At 43.5% G+C, this 14,137-nt stretch overlaps 1 protein-coding gene across 4 annotated transcripts in view; it reads right to left on the bottom strand.

Annotated features, from left to right (window-relative positions):
* PHLDB3 (pleckstrin homology like domain family B member 3) overlaps window positions 1-14,137 on the bottom strand; it is a 101,158-nt gene that overhangs the window by 34,989 nt on the left and 52,032 nt on the right. For 3 of the 4 annotated variants that reach the window (XR_012236301.1, XM_073601957.1, XM_073601958.1), the window contains exon 3: window positions 6,278-6,409. The exons of the other annotated variant lie outside the window; for it this stretch is intronic. Coding sequence is in view for 2 of the 3 variants with exons in the window: in XM_073601957.1 (XP_073458058.1) it covers window positions 6,278-6,409 (132 nt within the window). In the remaining variant the exon portion in view is untranslated. The remainder of the gene's footprint in view (window positions 1-6,277; window positions 6,410-14,137) is intronic. 4 annotated transcript variants of the gene reach the window in all.

A 14,137-nucleotide genomic window follows, 5' to 3' on the forward strand; every position in this document is an offset into this window, starting at 1 on the left:
TGTGCAGTCATGTTGAAACTGGAAGGAGCCAATCCCAAACTGTTCCCAGAAAGTTGGGAGCATAAAATTGTTCACAATGACTTGATATGATGACGCCTTAAGAGTTCCCTTCAGTGGAACTAAGGAGCAAAGCCCAACAACTGAAAAACAACCCCACACCATAATCCCCCCTCCACCAAATGATTTGGACCAGTGCAAAAAGCAAAGTCCATAAAGACATGGATGAGCGAGTTTGGGGTGGAGGAACTTGACTGGCCTGCACAGAGTCCTGACCTCAACCCGATAAAACACCTTTGGGATGAATTAGAGCGGAGACAGCGAGTCAGGTCTTCTTGTCAAATATCAGTGCCTGACCTCACAAATGCTATTCTGGAAGAATGGTCAAACATTCCCTCAGACACACTCCTAAACCTTGTGGACATCCTTCTCAGAAGAGTTGAAGCTGTTATAGCTGCAAAGGGTGGGCCAACTCAATATTGAACCCTGCGGACTAAGACTGGGATGTCATTAAAGTTCATGTGAGTGTAAAGGCAGGTGTCCCAATACTTTTGGTAATATAGTGTATCTTTTTTGTTTTGTGAGGGAAGTATGGCTAGAACCTTAAAAGTCCCATTACTCATCTTTTTTGTTACTCTGAAATCTCACTTTTTTTTGCTGACTCTGTGGAAGGTTCTTAAAGACTAAGAAAGCGAAAAACTTTTTATTTTTCTATAGAGTAAAGAGGGAATAAAAACCTCTCTCAGGGAGGGATTTACCCTCTTTAACTGTCCTGTTTACCATTATCACAGGATGTGAAAGTAAGCAAAAATTCAGAATTTTTGGCTGTTACCAGAACAGGAATAGAAGCAGAATTTTTAAATAGAGACGCCGATGACAACCAGGAATTCCCTAATTTTAGGGGATTTCTTCTCTCTTCCTGTCGTGGCTATGGGACAGGAAGCGACAGGAAATCTCCCCAATGGGACACAGTTGACAAAAAAAAAAATTCCAAAATGAAAAAAAAAAGTCTTTATTTGAACTTTAGGATATACTTTATATTTACCTCTGGATTACAGTCTCCCAATTATGGATTAGATGGGTGATATCCCATAGCACAGGAAAAATATTTTCAGGTAGACTCATGATATCCAGAATATGAAATGGGGATGCACCGAAATTATTTTCGGGTGAAAATATGGTTATTTGGGTTTTGCCAATAGAAAAAAGCGTGCCGATAATGGTTGGCGAAAACGTGCGATTTTGCTGCATTTTCAATGCATTTGAATGGGGCGGTCCATTTTTGGTGCGTTTTTTTTTTTTTTACCAAATATGCCCCAAAAAAGGTGCCGATAATGGCCGAAAATAAATTCATATTCATTTAAATTCATGATATTAATTAAAACAAATATAAAGAAAAAATTATATATTAAAATATTTAAAAACAAAAACGTCAATTTCGGTTTTGGCCAAGTGCATTCTGAATTTTCGGCTCCGGATTATTCATTTTTATTTTTACAGTATCCACATCTCTTACAATTCAATCCAAAAATACATCTATTTAAATTAGGACTCTCAGATACTGACATCTGCACATTTTATTAAAATCCTGTTCTTTTTCTGAGACTAAAATGTAAAAACACAATTTTTTTTTTTTTGCGAATAAAAATCACATCCATATTAGGATCTGTGTTTGCATCACTTGTTTATAAATGTTCTTTTCAAGCAAAGTATAAGTTATTTGCAATAATGTCATACAAAATACAGATCCTAATATGGAAGTGATGTTTTTAAGCAAAAACAAAAAAAAAAAAAAAGTGGTGTCATGCTAAATATACTATGAATGTCCCAATTTAAGGCGCTGTATCTCATTGAATACTTAAGACTCTGGACATCTTTTTTGGCTGTTATATCTTCTGTTCTACATAACAGAGTTAGTAAAAAAAAAAAAGATACATTTTTTGTTTTTTAGCCGTGATTGGCCCTGCAAGCACCACCCCGGCTGACAAAAGTCTATTTGAAAATTGACTGAACCCCATGAAAAATGATATGCCCGGCTTCCTCAACACTCTGCTGCCCACAGGGTGAGAACGCTGCAGTTATCTCATACGACCTTGTCCTATACACTCACCGGCCACTTTATTAGGTACACCTGTTCAATTGCTTGGTAACACAAATTGCTAATCAGCCAATCACATGGCAGCAAATCAATGCATTGAGGCAACTAGACGTGGTGAAGACGACTTGCTGAAGTTCAAACCGAGCATCAGAATGGGGAAGAAAGGAGATTTAAGCAACTTTGAACGTGGCATGGTTGTTGGTGCCAGACGGGCTGATCTAAGCATTTCAAAAACTGCTGATCTATTGAGATTTTCATATACAACCATCTCTCGGGTTTACAGAGAATGGTCCGAAAAAGAGAAAATATCCAGTGAACGGCAGTTGTGTAGAGGAAAATGCCTTGTTAAGGTCAGAGGAGAATGGGCAGACTGATTCCAGATGATAGAAAGGCAACAGCAACTCGTTACAACCAAAGTATGCAGAATATCATCTCTGAACACACAACACATCGAACCTTGAAGCAGATGGACTACAGCAGCAGAAGACCACACCGGGTGCCACTCCTGTCGCACAGGATCACCAAAACTGGACAATAGAAGATTGGAAAAATGTTGCCTGGTCTGATGAGTCTGGATTTCAGCTGCGACATTCAGATGGTGGGGTCAGAATTTGGTGTAAACAACATGAAAGAATGGATCCATCCTGCCTTGAATCAACGGTACCAACGGCCGGGGGTGGTGTAATGGTGTGGGGGATATTTTCTTGGCCCCTTAGTACTAATTGAGCATCATGTAAACACCATGACCTACCTGAGTATTGTTGCTGACCATGTTCATCCCTTTATGACTACAATGTACCCATCTTCTGATGGCTCCTTCCAGCAGGATAATGCACCATGTCACAAAGATCAAATCATCTCACCACTGGACAATGAGGTCCCTGTACTCCAATGGCCTCCACACTCACCAGATATCATCCAATAGAGCACCTTTGGGATGTGGTGGAACGGGGGATTCACATCATGAATGTGCAGCCAACAAATCTGCAGCAACTGCGTGATGCCATCATGTCACTATGGAGCAAAATCTCGGAGGAACGTTTCCAACACATTGTTGAATCTATGCCATGAAGAATGAAGGCAGTTCTGAAGGCCAAAGGCGGTCCAGATAGATAGATAGATAGATAGTTAGATAGATAGATAGATAGATAGATAGATAGATAGATAGATAGATAGATAGATAGATAGATAGATAGATAGATAGATAGATAGATAGATAGATAGATAGATAGATAGATAGATAGATAGATAGATAGATAGATAGATAAATTTTCCCCCCTCCCATAGTTTTAACTTAAAGTGGTGTTCCGGCCGAAATTATGCTTTTTAAATAAAAATACCCCTATAATACACAAGCTTAATGTATTCTAGTAAAGTTAGTCTGTAAACTAAGGTCTGTTTTGTTAGTTTATAGCAGTAGTTTGTTATTTTATAAACTTACAGCAGGCCGTGGCCATCTTAAGTGTGGGCATCTGAAGCCAGACTGTATTTCTTTCTGGATCTCATCCTTGCAGATCTCGCACATGCTCAGTGCAGCACAAGCAGTGTAATAGGTTTCAGGTCAGGTTTCCATAGCAACGGCAGTGTCAGAGGAAGTTGCCACCCCTTCCCAGAAGGCATTGCAAACAGGAAATGATGCGATGGGCCGCGGCCAGGGAGGAGGAAGTGAAAAATGAATACAGCAGATATACAGTAAGTGCTGAGAAAAAAAATTTAAAATATCCAATTCGTTTACAGTGCACAGTTTAGTGAGGGATGCTGAAGAGTTGTAAAAGTGGGTGGAACTCCACTTTAAGTGAACCTGGGGGGCCAAGTGTCATCCCACCAGGCTTCACGTGTGACTTTTGGGTGAAGTGATCTTTTTTTACAATGAGGACATTATGAACTGGGGGGTATAGTAAAGCTATGTTTTTGACATGATAGAATGCAAATGACTGTCCTGTTTATTTAGTTTTATGATTGATATTCCCAGACTGCAGTGCCATGATCTTTCCTCCTTCAGTTTCGGGTCCCTCCCCCCGGGGCGAGCGGTCTAGAAATTCTGGTTTGTCAAGGCACAGAGGTGTGACGCAAAGCAGCTGGCATAGGGAATCCATTGTGACATGTGCAGGATGGGTCATGAAGGAAAGTATAAAAAACAAAAAAAAAACCCCAAAAAACAAAAAACAAAACACACAGCGGTAAAAAAAGGGGGATGAGGAATGAAAAGAGATTTCCTGTGTTCTGGTGTTCCAGGACAAAACACCACAATGCAATGAAAGTCCTCCAAGTGTTTTTCTTCTCTCTTGATTGTATTGGTGCGCATTGTATACGTCTAGAATTACAGAGACTCCAGATGCACGAAAACTGCTCAGAACAGCCGTGTACAATTCCCAGCAGCCTGATTACTTGAGGAAATTGTGTTCTTACAAAATAGTTGTGTATTTTTACCCCCAAAGGCTGAAAAGATACCGAAAAGCCAGAGAGAGAGTAGAGAATTCTACATTTAAGGTCTGTGAGTGAGTCTTTCAGATAGAGGGGGGAAATGTTTGACTTGGGAAAGTATTTTTTTTTGCTGGCTGGGAAGGAGATGTTACATACTGCTGACCCCCGCAACTCTGCGTTACATACTGCTGACCCCCCGCAACTCTGCGTTACATACTGCTGACCCCCGCAACTCTGCGTTACATACTGCTGACCCCCGCAACTCTGCGTTACATACTGCTGACCCCCGCAACTCTGCGTTACATACTGCTGACCCCCGCAACTCTGCGTTACATACTGCTGACCCCCGCAACTCTGCATTACATACTGCTGACCCCCGCAACTCTGCGTTACATACTGCTGACCACTCCAGTCTGTGTTACCCATTCCTTATCTCTGCACTCTGCTTTACATACTACTGACCTCTGTACTGTGTTATGTATTACTGAACCCTGTTCCTTGCATTACATAAACTGACCACTTCACTCTGTGTTACATAATCCTGACTTCTGCACTCTGAGCTGCACACTACTGACCTCTGTACTACGATACATACTACTAACCTTTGCATTACCCAACCCTGAACCCCGCACTCTGGTGTTACCTGACCCCCACACTCTGGTGTTACCCAACCCCCACACTCTGGTGTTACCCAACCCCGACCCCCACACTCTGGTGTTACCCAACCCCGACCCCCACACTCTGGTGTTACCCAACCCTGACCCCCACACTCTGGTGTTACCCAACCCTGACCCCCACACTCTGGTGTTACCCAACCCTGACCCCCACACTCTGGTGTTACCCAACCCTGACCCCCACACTCTGGTGTTACCCAACCCTGACCCCCACACTCTGGTGTTACCCAACCCTGACCCCCACACTCTGGTGTTACCCAACCCTGACCCCCACACTCTGGTGTTACCCAACCCTGACCCCCACACTCTGGTGTTACCCAACCCTGACCCCCACACTCTGGTGTTACCCAACCCTGACCCCCACACTCTGGTGTTACCCAACCCTGACCCCCACACTCTGGTGTTACCCAACCCTGACCCCCACACTCTGGTGTTACCCAACCCTGACCCCCACACTCTGGTGTTACCCAACCCTGACCCCCACACTCTGGTGTTACCCAACCCTGACCCCCACACTCTGGTGTTACCCAACCCTGACCCCCACACTCTGGTGTTACCCAACCCTGACCCCCACACTCTGGTGTTACCCAACCCTGACCCCCACACTCTGGTGTTACCTAACCCTGACCCCCACACTCTGGTGTTACCCAACCCTGACCCCCGCACTTTGGAATTACCTAACCCTGACCCCCGCACTTTGGAATTACCTAACCCTGACCCCCGCACTCTGGTACTACCTAACCCTGACCCCTGCACACTGTTACCTAACCCTGACCCCTGCATTCTGTGTTACCTAACCCTGACCTCTGCACTACTTACTACTGACCTCTGCACTCTTCAAACCTTCCTCACATTATAATGGTGCCTTTTTAGGTTATCTCCTTAGAAAAAAAAGGTGATGCACCCTGGTAATCTTTGATCTCCTCCATGTTGTTCAGGTAGAACTCCACCTTAACAGGGTTACTTACCCCTGGTCCAGACTGACATACTGAACAGAGAATTCATCCTCTTCTGTGTGTCAGATGTTTTCAGCCATTATAAACAAATGTATTGATGTTCACAAAGGTTCCATTATTCGAGTTACCTCGATTTTCAGCTCACGTCTCTGCAGCTGCAGTTCTCGGATTTCCTGTTCCAGCTGGGAGATTCTGCCCATGACTTTCATCTGTTCGTCCTCCAGCCGCCGCTCGACCTGAGCGCTCGCTGCCTCTGCATGCTGGGGATACAGAGAAGAAGCCATGTACAAAGCCCTTCTTATAGCACCATTCCTTTCATCTCAAGCTTTTTATCTCTACAACATCTATCAGTGTACAGTAAATAACCGCTTTTATTCTTTTCTACCAAAGCCACCAACCTGCGTTCTCCAGTACCGACCCCTGTGCCATCTTAGGCTGGGGACCCTTGTGCAGGACGGGTTCATGCTGGAATAAGCTTGCAGCTTGACCCTTAAAGAGACCTTGTCACTAGACCATTCATGTCATCAAACTTGCCATTAGATTATATGCACATTTCTTGAATTTTATGCCAGTTATTTACCTGTAAAAGCCTCCCTTGTGTGGACATCCAAAAGCCATGAGACTGCTGCTGGCGCTGCCATCTTGGATGTGATATCAGCAGCCCCAGCAGATTCAGCTGTCACTCAAATGGCAGCATTATTGCCCTTCACTTCTCAACCACATAATAGGTTCATAGTTGCTAAAAGTCCCGAATTGCCCGGGACATTCCCGGTATTTAGACCCTTGTCCCGGTCTTACCGGGAAAATTCATGGGAAATTGTCATTTTGGCCAGAGCCGCTGCTAGAGGTCCGGGGCTGGCACTAGTGAATTGTCTCCACCACCATTTTACAGAAGACCAGCTCTCTAGGGAAGTGAGATTTGGAGGAGCTGGGCCAGCACAGACAATAGACACCTCCAGAAGAGGGCTACAGTGTGCATGGAGCGAGTAGGGAAAGGGCACCTAAAAAAAAAAAAAAAATCTAATTTGCTAGCAAATTCAAAAGCACAGTGTAAGTGGTTGCAAATTATTTTAAGCATTCAACATATTTAAATTGTATTATTCTATATTATTTATATTACATATTTTTTCTGCGATTTTACCTGCATTTCTTCAAATTCATGACAGAGTCCCTCTCTAAATAAGAAATATTGAGTCCCACCAACATCCAACTCTTTGGAAAATATAATAATAATATATTATATATATATATATAATTTTTTTCTTTCAAATACATAAGAAGTATAAACATATTTTACCATTTCAATAAACCTTTTGCTAAAATGCAAAATGTAACAGACTCCATTCATAAAGCTTTACCACAAGGATAAGGCGTTTTATTTAAGCAGTGGCTGCAGTCTTCAAATCTAACTGGACTTCACGGAAAATAACTGACACTTTTGTATTAAAAAAAAAATTATATATACACACACACACACACTGTGTATATATGTATATATATATATATATATACACACACACACACATATGTGTATATATATATATATATATATATATATATATATATATATATATATATATATATATATATATATATATATATATATATATATATATATATATATATATATATATAACATACATACGTGTGTGTGTGTATAATATATATATATATATATATATATATATATATATATATATATATATATATATATATATATATATATATATATATATATACACATACACATACACACACACGTTCGTATGTATGTTATATATACAGTGTGTGTATATATAATTTTTTTTTAATACAAAAAGTGTCAGTTATTTTCAGTGAAGTCCAGTTAGATTTGAAGACTGCAGCCACTGCTTAAATAAAACGCCTTATCCTTGTGGTAAAGCTTTGTGAATGGAGTCTGTTACATTTTAGTGAAAGGATTGCTTAAACAGTAACCAGTATGTATATACTTCTTTAGTATTTAAAGAAAAAAAAAAAGTGTCAGTTATTTTCACTGTTGTCCAATGCGATTTAAAAATTACAGCCACCACTTAAATAAAGCTCCTTATTCTTGTGGTAGAGATTTGTGAATAGAGTATGTTGCGTTTTAGTGGAAGGTTCACTGAAATAGTAACCGATAGGTACGGTAACCAATATGTATATACTTTTTTTTTTTTAAATTATAAAAGAAGTATCTACCGTACCGTACCTATCGGTTACTATTCCACTAAAACGCAACATACTCTATTCACAAATCTCTATCACAAGAATAAGGAGCTTTATTTAAGCTGTGGCTGCAATTTCTAAATCACATTGGACTACAATGAAAAATAACTGACACTTTTTTTCCCTTTTTAATCATAAAAGAAGTGTCAGTTATTTTTAGTGTAATCCAATGTAATTTGAAAATTGCAGCCACGGCTTAAATAAAGCTCCTTATTTTTGTGGTAAAGATTTGTGAATGGAGTCCGTTGCGTTTTAGTGGAAGGTTCGCTGAAATAGTAACCAGTGTGCATACACTTCTTTAATTTAAAAAGTGTCAGTTATTTTCAGTGTAATCCAATGTGATTTGAAAATTGCAGCCACGGCTTAAATAAATCTCATTATCCTCGCTGTAAGGCTTTGTGAATGGAGTCTGTTGCATTTAGTGGGAGGTTTGATGAGATAGTAACCAGTATAGAACATCCAACATGACTGGCTGCAGGAAGGTACCTGCATTGCATTGTCTATATATTTATGTGTTTTATAAGTATACATGGTCCATTTTTTTATTTTAAATTTACAAGTCATTTAAATGAAGTTCATGTGACACATCCTTTGTACCTGACAAATGCTCCTACTAATCACACCCCATAACCTTGTCTGAATGGAATTGTAAAGAAAGAAGACTGTTCCTGCCCTGGCGACTCCCATCAGTGTAGTCATCAGGTCCTCCTGGCCCGACAACATGACACATTTCACATCGATCTGTCATACCGAGGAACATTGTGTAATCTGTAACCCGGAGTCCACTGACCTCCTACTAATACCGCACTGTCCTAAATCCCATCCTCCAATTACTTGTGTTTATTGGTTAATACCTGCATTGTATATTGAGTCATATAAAACACAGAGGTGACACCACCAATTAGTGACAACAATATGATCCTCAAAGTAAAAACATTTTATGACCTTTATACAAGTGTGATCAGCGTTATATAAGCAACATGAGCTGGAGGATAATTGCACTTAAAGCGCCCCGATTCACAGTAATTCCTTTCCACCACTAGATGTCCTCGGTCTTCCAGGTCGGATGACACCCAGTGCAATGCTACTGGCCTGGCTCTCTCTGGCTTCAGATTTTTTGGCTTCAAGTTATAGGAATTTTACTGCTCCGTACAACCCACATTTCCAAACCTGCGCTGCCACATAAACGTCACAATAGGGGGGCTTTTTTGCTTTGACGTCACTGGGGGGGGCGTTATTTCTGTTTTGACATCATGGGGGGGGGGTATTTCTGCTTTGACATCACTGGGGGGGGGCGTTTCTGCTTTGACGTCACTGGGGGGGGGGGGGGCGTTTCTGCTTTGACGTCACTGGGGGGGGCGTTTCTGCTTTGACGTCACTGGGGGGGGGCGTTTCTGCTTTGACGTCACTGGGGGGGGGGCGTTTCTGCTTTGACGTCACTGGGGGGGGGGCGTTTCTGCTTTGACGTCACTGGGGGGGGGAGTTTCTGCTTTGACGTCACTGGGGGGCGTTTCTGCTTTGACGTCACGGGGGGGGGGGGGGTTCTGCTTTGACGTCACTGGGGGGGGGTTCTGCTTTGACGTCACTGGGGGGGGTTCTGCTTTGACGTCACTGGGGGGGGTTCTGCTTTGACGTCACTGGGGGGGGCGTTTCTGCTTTGACGTCACTGGGGGGGAGGGGCGTTTCTGCTTTGACGTCACTGGGGGGGGGGGGGGTTCTGCTTTGACGTCACTAGGGGGGAGGGGCGTTTCTGCTTTGACATCACTGGGGGGGGGTTCTGCTTTGACGTCACTGGGGGGGGCGTTTCTGCTTTGACATCACTGGGGGGGGGCGTTTCTGCTTTGACATCACTGGGGGGGGGGGGCGTTTCTGCTTTGACATCACTGGGGGGGGGGCGTTTCTGCTTTGACGTCACTGGGGGGGGCGTTTCTGCTTTGACGTCACTGGGGGGGGCGTTTCTGCTTTGACGTCACTGGGGGGGGCGTTGCTGCTTTGACATCACTGGGGGGGGGGGGCGTTTCTGCTTTGACATCACTGGGGGGGGCGTTTCTGCTTTGACATCACTGGGGGGGGGGGCGTTTCTGCTTTGACGTCACTGGGGGGGTTTCTGATATATCCGAATTTCCAAAAAAATTAAAATTCGTTCGAATTTTAATTCGGAACGTAACAAACCGCACATGTCTAGTCTAAATGTCGTTTTGCCAAATCACACATTGATTGTCCAGTTTTATGTATATTTATGTATATGTTATTAGGTGGATTATATGCCATACAATCTGATTGTGCTATCTCCTTTAGATCGCCAAACAAATATGTTGTGCAAGGATCTGCCCGATTGGGTACATGCTCATATTACATGATTTTGGTAAGTCTAATGTACAAAAGTTGTAAGGTCGGACTGTAAAGCTGGCCATACATTGTACAATTTTCTTATTCAATTTCCTTCAGATTTACCTTCATCTATGTAGTGCAATGTCCTGCTGGATTGCATACACATTGAAAGTGTTTAGGTTTGACCTCATATTATATGTTTTTCTAAATCTAAAAGGAAAACTGTACAGAAAGATTGTATAATGTATGGGCCAGAATTATGTGTATGGCAAGCCTTACATTTTGATTGAATGCAGATTTATATGGATAGCGTCAGTGTGATCGGGTCCTACATCTAAAGCCGATTGTATAGTGTATGGCCAGCATTAGGTGTTAAATGCTGCCAGTCCATAAAGGGTCAATCCGCCAAGTGTCTGCGCTGTACAGAGACGGCGCTGGTTGTAGTGGCGATATGACGCACGCTGATACGTGACAGACGCCGTGTTGAAGTGGCTCTGACAAGTTGGAGGGCGCAGGTGACAATCCCCATACCGGACGTCCTCCATCAGTGCGACTTAGAGGGCCTCCCGGGAAATCTCATCCTCCCACCATGGCGGGGTGAAGAAACGATCGGGCAGACAGCCAACAGCACTCTGAGCTCATCTCTTATTCCAGGAAACCCAACTCTGCTCTCCAAACATCGAGAACAACGCAGTCCTTCCATAGGACTACAAGTCCCAGCATGCCCAGACTCCAGACCGATTGTTTGTAGATTCTTTAAAAGGATCCCACTAAGTAGTCAACGAGTTGCAGCAAGTGAGCAAGAGGATAAATGCTCTGTCAGGTTTCTATTGCTGAGGTGGACCGAGCAGAGAAGGGTTTAGTCCTTGTGAAATACAGGGGAACCTCGGTTTACGAGCGTTTCACAATACAAGCTATTTTTTTAAAAATTCTGACTCGGTTTGCGAGCGTTGTCTGGCAAGACAAGCAGGATTCAAGCCTCTGGGGTGTGCAGTACTGCATTTGGCCAGAGGTGTGGAGGCGCTGGTGACACTCAGGGATGCTTGGAAACGCTCGGAGACGATCCGTTCCCAAGTGTCTCTGAGCGTCTCCGAGTGTTTCCAAGCGTCTCCGAGCGTCAGTGTTTCTGAGTGTCTCTGGCGACCCCGCACCCCTGGCCACTTGCGGCACTGCATAGACAAGCAGTGGCTGGGGAACGGATTATCTGAGTTTCCATTATTTCCTATGGAGAAACTCCTCGCTTTGATATACGAGTGCTTTGGATTACAAGCCTTCTTCTGGAACGAATTATGCCCGTAATCCAAGGTACTACTGTAATGAATAGAATTTAGCCTCTTAGGCTTTTCTTTTACTGCGTCTCCACTAGGGAGATTTTTCCCTACTTCCTGTCTTGGTGACCACGGTTAATAGGACAGGAAGTGAGTAAATCTCTCAAAAGGGAACAGCACAGCAATAGAAACGTGACAGAGGTTCTAACCCCTTCCTTTTTCTATTAAAAAAAAAAATGTGCAGGGCTGGAGTATGAGAGGAAGAAGCAGCACAAGGAGCCAATCAGGTCATGTGCTGACCAGAAGCATGCTGATAGGAGGAGAGAGCAAAGTGACAGAGAGATGGAGTCATCAATGTGCTGCTTCTCCCGGGGTGGGTCCAGGACAACCTGGGATCAGAGGAAGTGGGTTGAATGTTGGCGGCTGTCAGACTGAGGACATCTAGTGGCAGAAATGTATACTCTGGATTAAACGTGATTATTGCAGAAAAAGCTGGTTTTGGTATTTTATCTTTTAATCGACCTATTCATTTTTACCTAGTTATTTTTGGCTGGAGTTCTGCTTTAAGTAACGATCACAGCCCACACTTTTTTTTTTTTTAAAGGAGCAAGAGGAAACGCGCTATGTCAATATTTAGAAAAACGTACATTTTATTTGACCACAGATAGAGCAATTCCATCCACATTTAATCTCATCCGCCATCCACCCCCGGTCTTTGTGGTGACCCTGATGTAGAAATTTAGTGATCTATGTCCAACACTCATTTCAGCAACTTTACAGAATGTGACTTTCCATCATCCATGGAGGAGGTCGGGGTCATCCATACATGTGATTTGATTGCAACACTGGAAACTTGCTGAATGATACAATTATTGTTCTGAATGTGGGAAGAATTTATACTGAGAATCCAGCCGAGTCTATGGGAGCCCCGACACAGAACCCCCCCCCCCCAATGGGAAAATTACAATCTGACTGTCATTGCTGACCACTCCTTTTAAAAATGTTGCTTGCCAGGCTGCCATGTTGTTTTTTTAAGTGACACTAAACAATTTCCTTATCCTCCAACAATCATCCATACATATCTACTACTTAATCTATCTTTAATGAAATTGTTTCTTACTGTGTTTTTCTGCCTCCTTGTAAAATCCTCCATGAGCTTCTGGACCTCTAACCCCCCCCCCATTTGTTTGGAAGAAACATTGTACGTTAGTTGCAGTCCTGTACACTGCTCAATGCATACTACATATTCCATAGTCCATTGCCCATAACCCAATGCCCACAGCCCATAGTGCACCCACTGGGGAGATAACCCACAGCCCATAACCCATCACTCATTGCCCATAGTCCATAGCCCACTGACTGAGGAGATAACCCATGACCCATAGTCCATCGCTCATAGCCCACAGTGCACCCACTGAGGAGATAACCCATAGTCCATAACCCATTGCCCACAGTCCACCGCCTATAGTGCACCCACTGAGGAGATAGTCCATAGCCCATAACCCATCGCTCATCGTACATCGTCCATAGCCCACTGCCCACCACCCATAGTGCACCCACTGAGGAGATAACCCATAGTCCATACCCATAACCCATCTCTCATCACCCCCTGCCCATAGTGCAACCACTGAGGAGATAACTCATAGTCCATACCCATAACCCATCTCTCATCACCCCCTGCCCCCTGCCCATAGTGCAACCACTGAGGAGATAACTCATAGTCCATAACCCATCGCTCATCGTCCATAGCCCATTGCCAATAGTGCACCCACTGAGGAGATAACCCATAGTCCATACCCATAACCCATCTCTCATCACCCCCTGCCCATAGTGCAACCACTGAGGAGATAACTCATAGTCCATAACCCATCGCTCATCGTCCATAGCCCATTCCCCATCACCAATAGTGTACATAACTCATAGCCCATAACCCATAGTCAATGACCCATCACCCATAGCCCACTCACTGAGGTGATAACCCATAGTCCATGACCCATAGCAGAGGTCATGGACTATGGGTTATCTCCTCAGTGGGTGCACTATGGGCAGTGAACTATGAGTGTTAGCCCACTGCCCATAGTGCACCCACTGAGGAGATAACGCATAGTCCATAGTACATAGTCCATAACCCATCACCCATAGTCCACCGCCCATAGTGCACCC

This window comes from Aquarana catesbeiana, linkage group LG10, assembly GCF_042186555.1.
Source record: "Aquarana catesbeiana isolate 2022-GZ linkage group LG10, ASM4218655v1, whole genome shotgun sequence".
NCBI lineage: Eukaryota > Metazoa > Chordata > Amphibia > Anura > Ranidae > Aquarana > Aquarana catesbeiana.